The sequence below is a fragment of the Gouania willdenowi genome, chromosome 3, assembly GCF_900634775.1.
Source record: "Gouania willdenowi chromosome 3, fGouWil2.1, whole genome shotgun sequence".
NCBI classification, from domain to species: Eukaryota; Metazoa; Chordata; class Actinopteri; order Blenniiformes; family Gobiesocidae; genus Gouania; species Gouania willdenowi.
In genome coordinates this window covers 26442352-26452136 of record NC_041046.1, presented here as the reverse complement: position 1 = coordinate 26452136, position 9785 = coordinate 26442352, and the positions used below count along the sequence as shown (strand labels likewise).

The 9785-nt window shown below is 40.2% G+C and overlaps 1 protein-coding gene across 2 annotated transcripts in view; it reads left to right on the top strand.

Moving 5' to 3' along the window:
• The first annotated feature begins 731 nt into the window (after nucleotides 1-731).
• The window catches only part of fam189a1 (family with sequence similarity 189 member A1), a 128264-nt gene continuing 119210 nt past the window's right edge, over nucleotides 732-9785 (top strand). For both annotated transcript variants that reach the window (XM_028443334.1, XM_028443333.1), the window contains exon 1: nucleotides 732-1176. In XM_028443334.1, coding sequence (XP_028299135.1) covers nucleotides 928-1176 — 249 coding nt within the window. In that variant the 5' untranslated portion in view covers nucleotides 732-927. The remainder of the gene's footprint in view (nucleotides 1177-9785) is intronic.

Below are 9785 nucleotides of genomic sequence, written 5' to 3'. Positions count from 1 at the left end.
ATGTGTAAGAATCAAACCCTAACACCTTTGATTTAAAAAAAAAAAAAAAAAAAAAAAATGGTTATTTTTACAAACAAGTTTTGAAACCATTATGGAATTAAATATGGAATTTGCTTCTTAAAAATAAAATAAAAATTAGATTTCTCAGGTTGAGAACCACTGTTTAGTATAACTAAAACAGGATGGCCATCCATTGGTAAAAGTCTAGTTCCTCTACTGTGGGAGGAGGCTTTAATTGTTCAGCATTTGCTCTTCATCTCATTCATTTTCTCTGAGGTTCTTGATCACTATGTAGATAGGATTTCCTATCCTTCATGATCCTGAGCTCATCCCTCTCCATGCTTCCATCAGCACCATGGCTGTAGCCTACCACTAATCACAGGCAGCTCTGTTCCCCCCCCCCCTGTAGGTGTAGTGAAGCCCATGCACCTCCACCCCCTCCATCGTGTGGTAGTAAAGCGGACAGGCGCACACTGAGCCACATCTCCAGTGCGCATCGTTCTTCTCCTGCATGGAAAGCAGCTCTTCTTACTGGACCTGCAGCAGGTGGATGCAAACGTCGAGGAAACCAGCTGGATTTTCATCTTTTTATCTAATTTCCATAGTGTGTGGGAGGATTTGTTTCAAACGGAGCGTTTTGTGTCGTTTCAGAGTTTTTTTCTTTTTTTCTTTCTTTTTTTTTTTTTTTTTGAGAGGCTGCAGGAGCGAGAATGGCAGCGTGACAATGGTGCCCGGACGGCTGACAGAGCCATGACGCCTGCTGACTTTAGGAGAACGCTGCAGATAACTGGAGAAAGCACAGGGAACATCTGATCAGCTCTGCTTGGACGCTTCTAATTGATGGGGATCGGACTGTGACTCTCTGCTTCTGCGTTGGATGCTGTTGTGCTCTTCCTTGTGTCCGTCCGGGTGATCTTATCTGCGGTCATGCCGGTGAACGCGCTGCTCCTGGGCGGCAGCAGCAGCCTCGGTGGCCCGGGGTCACTCAGCCCCGCGTCGCTGTCCCGCAGCCTGTCCCGGCTCAGGGAGTACCGGACCCGGACCAGGGTCATGCTGGCCCTGGGGGTCTCTCAGATGGTGCTGGGCAGCCTCATCCTGGCTGTGAGCTTCGCAGCTTTGGCTCTGACTACATCTCCCAGAGTCCGGCACTCCTGTCCTTTCTGGGCTGGTTTCTCTGTGAGTACATGGAACTATGAAAACCTGTTTGTGAGTCACTACAACTTCTCTACATGTCGTCCAAAGACTGGGAACTTTAAATTACATTTAGCCCTGCTTTCCAAAGCGATATTTAATAGAGGCGTGAATCACCTGTTTCCATTCCGATGCGATTTCGATTATCGATTCGATATTTGCCGAATCGGCCACGATTCGATGCGATTTAGAGGCCTGTGATTGACATCAGACAATAATCTTTTATTTTATTTTATTTTTTTACACATTAAAGAATGGCAGTGGCTATCTGTACTGTTACCGTATCAATATACCAAAATTCTATTCATGCGCAGCGCCCCTCATTGGTCAGTTTAGGTCACATGACTAAGACTAAACCTAACCCTAAGACGCAATGTACGTGTACTTCGGTAAACGTACCAATAGCACCGGGGGTTGTCCGTACGGCAACTGTACAACTAGACACTTAATTAAAGAATAAAAATTGTATTGCCTGAATGTTTAAGGCCGTAACATAAAAACATTTTTTTTTTCTCACCAACATTTGGTGTTTGAACAAAAAACAAAAGCAGAAGACGAATTGGCGATATTTGTAATTAGATTAATTCTACTAAATCATTGATCAAACAACCGATTCATTGATCTAGATCGATTAATCTTTACACCCCTAATATTTAAAGTAAATGCCTTTACTTAGGATCAAACTATGAGTATTAATAAAGCGTGGTGGAAAAAGTCTGATTATTGACGATTATGAATCAATTCTTAAATTTCCAAAGATTGATGATTTACATTTTTCAAATGGTAATAGAATTCAGGCAAGTCCTCCAAATGTTGATATTTCAGATATACTGTACATCACTTTTTCTTAAATGGGGGCACGTGTGGCGATGGTACTACAGGGGGTACTTGAGAGAGAGAGTGTAAAATTGACAAATGGAAGCATCAAATATGGAGTTTTGTAATGTTCATGTTAAGTTAAAAATGATAATCATTGTAATGATGATCGAAATGATCTTGATTAGACCATGAATTAAAAATGCATGGGTCAGTCTTGGTCCCACACCAGGAGGGAGAGAACCAGAAACGATAAAAAAAACGATAGAAATAAATTGAATTAGGAGGCACTAAATATTGTTTCATTCCAAATATTTATAATACAGATTCTTTAAATTGCACGTTATCACTCATTCATCCATCATTATGCTCTATAGTGGTTTTTTCTTAGAATTCTGATCAGGCAAAGGGGGAAGTTTGAGAACCACTGCTATGCATCACTGAAGGTGCTGAGAAGTCAAATAATTCAGCAGCTGACGGTTGTTAAATTGTAATTGAATCGACATAAATATTATGAATCTAATCGGGAAATTGGACTGATTGACCAGCCCTGTACGCGTGTGTCTTTAGTGTTTATTTTTTAAGTATTGAGAGGAAATGAAATGCAAGGCAACTCAAAGATAGATGATGTCCTCTTTTGTCTGATGTTCTTTTCCACAAAAACAAATCTGCCTCCATCATCAATGCCCACACCAATCCTCTCATTCACTGCATCCATACACCTCTATTCCATCTGCTGCCTTCTTTGTCCCATGTATTCACTATCTCTCCTCTGCATATGGTCCAAACCATCACAAACTGCCCCCCCCCCTCACCTTATCTCCCAATTAAGCTTCACCCTATCCCAGTTACTCCTGCTGATTTGAACAGCACATTTGGATGTAGTGTTATTTTTTTTTTGTCTTCCGATTAAAGCCATGTATAGTTTTACTCTTGTTTACCCTGCGTACAGGTCAAGTTTATCCATGTACCTAAAAATAAATAATTAGTTGTGATTGATTTCAGTCTTCAAAAGCATTTTCATCTTATTTTTTATTGTGTTGATTTAAAAAATGCGGATTGATGTCGTCACAGTTTTAGTCGTCAAATTATTGTTTGCACTCAGTATCGAGCTTAATTTAGTGATGTTGGAAAAAAAAAATGTTTGATCACTCCTTATGAAAACCATCCCAGCTCATCTTTGACTCCTTGTTCTTTAGTCAGAGCCACTGAAGCTCGTATCGAGCTCATCTCCACCCCAATGATTCTTAACACAAATACGAAGCTAGTTCTTCCACTGCATATTGTTACCATGGTAACGGTAATGGTAATTGACTTTGGAAGTGATGATTTGAAAAAGTATGGCTGTTATGATGTGACGTAAGCAGATTTATAAAAATCTGATTCTTCTCGTTTGACACTGAAATCAACATGTTTGATATTAAAACAACTCGTGAAGTCTGTATTCATACATGCATGGGCAAACTATCTATGCCCATGCATGTATGGATATATACATATGTAGGCGTTTGTGTACATGTACTGTATACACTTGTACAACCGGACGCATATGTGTGTGTATATTGATACACGTAAAATTCTGTACATAACCTTTTCCCCTTTTATAACACTCATAACTTAATTGTAAATTTTGTTCCACATATATATAGTGAAAGCCTATTTTTATTTTATTTTTTATTTCATCTTATTGTTTTGCACTTCACAAATGTAGCTATTTTTTTAACATGAGAGAGAGAGAGCTGTTTCGTCTGCGACCGACACATCGCTTCTCCTTTGATTCCTCCGTGCGGCCAATATGAGTCCACACATACACTGTGTACTGAGGCCAGGAGGTGGGCTATCCAGTGATTGGCTCTTGCGCGCACGTGACTGTGGTGCCTCCGGTGGACAAAGGACAACGGCATTTATGAAATAATTTGTCAACGATATTATTGTAGTACAAACAAATCCAACGTCGCACACCCTTGAACCAAGCTGCAGCCATGTTGAAAGTCTTATGGCAATCTGAGCCTTATCCACAGATATATTTGAGCAACGGACAGATATTCCTTGCTTTATCGATAGATGGCAGAAAATAGAATGTAGTCAGTAAATCTTTGGCTAAACATCTTCTGCAAACCATAGCATAGGTTCTGTTGGTGCCTGTAAGCTAATGATGCTTGTTTTATTAACTCAGCTGAGTGGCAGCATTAGTTATGACTCTAATTCTTGTTTTGGCCAAAGTTTGACACCTAATGCCCTTTGTAAATTAGAAGAATTGTTACTAAGATGTTGTTTTTTTTGGTTTTTGAGGTAATTTCATGCTGGTTCCAGTAAATATTTATGAACGCACACTTATTTGATTTCCTGCCAGAGAACCACGGAGCACGGCTGCTCCATTAATTATGGAGGCGGTGGGGTGGAGAGCAGTGGTGTGAGGGGAGGTCTGTGATACAAGGGCCATTTTTGTGTTTGTGTGTCAGAGAGAAAGAGAGAGCATGTGACTATGTGTAGTGTAGGTGTACAGTTTCAGCCCGATCACCTCAGGAGGTCAAGGGGTCAAAGGTCATTGTTCATTCTTGGTACTGGCTCGTGCTGATTGGTCGACATTTTGGCAGAGGGCGTCGCAGGTCAGTCACCCTTGACGGGTGGCGAATGGTGCTGTTTCTGTTACCTTTGGATGTTGAAATCTGATGCATCTCCTCCGTGCCTCGACACATGACCTGTGGGAAATGTCAACTTTGTCTATTGTGTCCCCCCCCCCCCCACGCAAGTCGCCCTCTTTACAGATACAGACGTTATTTGTTTACAACTATTAGCTGTAGGTAGCAACATTTCAATAGTTAGATAATAGCTGACACACCAAAACCAAAATCTTACAATAAAAGGCTACACCTCAGGATGTTTGTTTCCCACCAGCAGTCAGAAACATCCGCCAGCATGGCGCCCTAAACCGGATGATGTGGTTTACACCAACCTCCCATCTGGAGACTGTGACGATGGAGACGATTTGCCCACAAGCAATCAGGCAGTGGAAGTCGCTCTTTGAAATATTGAAAGCCCTCAAACGCTCTCAAAGCTGCAGGGATGTCTGAATCATTCCCAAACGTGCTTCCAAATAACCTCTAGAAAAGTAAACAGTCTCAGCAAATAAGTGGGATTGAACCTCAAATGTTGCCTTTTGTTGTTTGTGACAAAGTGGGTGACATTGTTACTTGAATTTTCTCGATTAAAGCCTTTACCTCACAGCAGGAAGTGGATTGAAATGAATAGAATTGTGGAATTGAGGGTCTCGTGTACCCCTTAGTTTTTATTTCTTTATTTTAATTCATATAATGAGTCCCCTCATGATATTTTTTTTTTTTTTTTTTTTTTTTTGGTGTCAGCAGCCTCCAACAGTACCAGGATTATTCCATTTATTTATATCTTAGTCTAATTTAATTTAAAGTTTTGCTTGAAAACGCTTCACCTCTCATCTGAGGATTGTTCAGTTCTGAAACAGACGAATCTGGAGTCTGTGATTACGAATGTGCAGTTATTAGCCCTTATGAACCTATTGTGTGGCTCATTAGCATGCTAGAGGATCCATAGTTTGTTGTTGTGTTGAGTCATATGGAAAGTGAAGAGATGTATCACAATATAATTGTTTCATATCAGAAGAGGTCAACACAACTGTGGAAATAACAGAAAAAACATCAATTAAATAAACAAACTAGTCAATCTGCAAATATGAACTTTTTCTGCCTACATCCCCCAGAATGCCTTGCGGTTCTGGGTCGGGGATGTTTCTGGGTTTTTTCCGACAGATTTCAGTGAAGTTATCGGACATTCTATCGCACATATTTTCTATTGATATTGATCACATATCTATCTTTATCGTCCATGCTTAGATGGGATTATAGATATCAGAGGGATGGTGTCTCAACCCCCTCCTCTGTTCATACATGGCCTTTTTTTCCCACATCTTTCTGAAACCATTAATCTTCTCTAGCCAGTATCTGTACATTACTGTTTTCCATGTATTGTATTATCTATGAATGTGATGTTTCACACTAACCTTGTACAAAAATGACTGGGAAACTAAAAACTGAGAAGACCTTTGCTTACATATCTTTTGTGGTACGCTGCCCTCTGGTTGGGAATCACTGGGTTATGGCCTCTTTGTGTCGAGGTTGGATGTTCTTGTTGTGTGGGTTTGTTTTTTGTTTAATTTCTCTGGCTTTCATTTGGTCACAGCTCTGCTAATGTTCAAAAACAGATTTTAAATAGGATTGTTTACCAGCAACAGCTTTTTTGTGATACATGGACGTTGCTCCTGCAATGTAATCTCACGTGATTTCAGCGTAACATCTTGTCTTAATCTTCTTAAGCATATGAAATTATTAACAGTCGTTGACTATTAACCCTATTTCTGTTTCGCATGTTTGGTGTGATTTCATGACGTTTAAACGGAGAAAGATGATGAAACATAAGAGTTGGGCTTGGCGATATATTGAGGGTGCTTTCACAAATACAGTCGGGTGGACTTGGTGCGATTCAGGCGGTGAATCTGCAACATTGTTGCATTTTAATTTGGTCCGGTCTGCTTTCACACATTCCATTTGCCAAGTGCACCAAACTTTCTGAACTACGTCACACAGGTGAAACGGTCGGTCGTTGATTGGACAAAATACTTCAACCTCCAATGCCGTGATGATGTGCTGCTGCCCTGTCACTACTGACAGTTGCGCCGTTACGTCCTATATTTGGTTTCTCTTCCTATGTTTTCCAAAGGAAATCCTATGACAATGTGTGTGTGTGTGTTTCTGCTGGAGCATTAGGTTGTCAACGTGTGCTTGTTACCGTGACAGCTGCTGTCACTGATGGAGTTGCTCGTTTGCACGTCAGTATAAAGTCCTATGTTTGGTCCTGGTTGCTTTCTAACATGGTTAAAGACCGCACCACGCTTTGCCTGATCTGAACCAAGACCTACATTTTTCAGAGGACCAGAGTTCCAGTGACCTTTCACATCATGCAAAGCAAAGCATGGTGCGGAGCAAAGAGCTGTGTGTGAAAGCACCCTGAGATTCAAGATATATCAAGTTTTCTTTTTTGGCGATATAGAAAATTACAATATCGACAAATATTTTTTTATATCTTATTTTGTTTTAAAAATAATTGTTTTAGGAGTTTCTGATTTCTCTACTTCTCAGAACAGCATGAAAAGCAGTTAGATGATTTCTGAGTGTGTTGTGACCCAAACCTCTCCCTAAACAAGCCATACCAAAGAACTCACTCACACGTGCTGTTCCTTCGTGGAGAAAAAGCAAAACTTGGCACATTTTGTGCAACTGTTTGTTAATAAATGTGCCTTTGTGGCATTTTGCATCAGCAAATTTAACTCTAAACTGTCAGACTATTTAAAATATATATCACCATTTTCAGAAGAAATATTGAGATATAAGTTTTGGTCCATATCGCCCGACCCTGAAATGAAATTTGGGAAATTATGAAATAAAAAATCGGAGGCCTTAATCCAGTCTACATGGATGAAGTTACTCACGCAGTGATACTGTCGGGATGTAGAGGGTGAAGCCTATTGTTAGATATGAATGTTCATGTGTTCTGAGTACTGTGAGTCCTTCTGATCCCAGTCCAATGAAAAGCTTCTTGTAGCACGTGCTGGATTTTTACTCCTATTATGCGAGTGTATTTGGATAGTTGTACAGCTCTTTCATCACTGATTTTAATGGTAGTCCATCTTGTTTTGTAGCAAGTGTGTAAACAATTAACGGCTCTCTTTGAGCTGAGCCAAATGGGAAAAATGAGACAAGAAGAAAGCTGCATGTGTTACAAACAATAGTGGTTTGTTCTTAATTGTCTTCATTCAGACTTGACTCTAAGTGACTGTGACATCCATCATAACTGATGTCTTTTAAAAAAAAAACACAATTTATTTTGTAACTGCATTAATTTGTTTATTTCAATCACAGTTTTTACCTGAAATGCTTGTCGTGCCATGTGTGTGAGCATCAGTGCTGCCCTAATGGGGAACTGCGCTAACAAAGAACGTGACAGCAAACCTTAAATGTGCACTAGTGTGCACTGTTGTGTCTGTGTGTGGTCACAGTGGGGTGTCATTAAGGATCTCTGTGTGATGACTGGTGCTGTGGGATTTCATCACGGTCACAGCAGACGAATGTCTAATCTTTATACTTCCTACACAGAGCAATCACTGCTGAGAGCAGGCTGGCCTTCCCTCCTCTTTTCGCACACACACACACACACACACACGTTATCTCTGTGTTTTGCATATCAATAGGTCTTTCTTTCCTCATACTGATTTTCCTCACTATGGAACCTGGACTTAAACCAAATTTACTGCTTTGATCTTCAGTCACATGTTTTGTCTTATTGCATCTCCAAAGCACATATGAAAGTACATCTACAAACACGTACACACATGCAGAGGCGAAAGTAACTAATTACAAGTACTCACATTACTGTAATTGAGTTGCTTTTATGGGTACTTGTGCTTTTTTTATCAGTAATTTTACTTGTAAAAAACTAGTTTTTTACTATGGTCGACTGCTGGTGGTCATTCGTATACCGTGGCTCAGTGGTAGAGTGGGTTGTCCAGTAACCGAAGGATTGGGGGTTTGAATCCCGTTCTATCTGAGTCATTGTCGTTGTGTCCTTGGGCAAGGCACTTTACCCACATTGCCTTGTATGAATGGGTATGAATTGTGCATGAATGTTGGTGGTGGTCAGAGGGGCCATAGGCGCAAAATGGCAGCCACGCTTCTGTCAGTGTGCCCCAGCGCAGCAGTGGCTACATTGTAGCTTACCACCACTGGTATGACAGTGTGTGCCTTAGTCCTATAGACCCCTATACAAATGGAAACGAGCGCCGTGATCGCCCAGCCAATAGGCTTTGACTTCCTGTAGCGGAGCCTGTTAATCAAAGTGAATGCAGAACTGTGCACGGAAACAAGGCTGCGCGTCACAACAACAAACAGATAAATATGATTTTGGCTCTTACCTGACCCATAGGCCTATATCAATGCGACCTTGTTATGTTCCGCGATGCACGTGCAGAAAAGTAGAGGCGTGGCTTCTGGTAGACTGGCAGAGGCAGTGGGAAGAAGTGGAGCCGTTTAGTGCGGGACATCAAGATGTTTTTCAGAAACTGCGGATAATTTATTACATTTCTGCACCCAACCGTTACTGAGTAAATTATTATTTTTTTTGTTTTAAAATGATCAACCGGAATTTGTGAAATGACCAGACAACAATCAAATGCATCACATCATAGCCGACCAACCAGATTAAACGTAATCCACTGCACCAAAACAGCATTGAACGAAGGTTATTTTCTCAGTTTTAGAGTTCATGAATTTAGCTATAGTTGAGAATTTTTTTTATTTTGAATTGAATTATTTGATGTTTTATTTTTTTTTAAAAATGTACATTTGGACAAACCCTTAGTTTTATCCAGATGCCATTGTGGAAAATGAATTAAATTCTAATTGTGCAAGATTTGGTCTCTTCCTTTTTATGTTTATACATGAGATGTTTACTGATGCAAGGGAACCATGGCAAGATTTATGACCAAAAATTACTTGTACTATTTAATTGAGCGACTTTTTACTTGTACTTGAGTCATTTGTGTATGACTTACTTGTACTTGAGTACAATTTCAATCAAGTGACAAGTAATAGTACTTCTACTTGTGTAGGATATGCTTCTATAGTACTTCTGATCAGTACTCTTTACACCTCTGCACACATGCACGCTCCCATAGCCAACAGAAACTAATC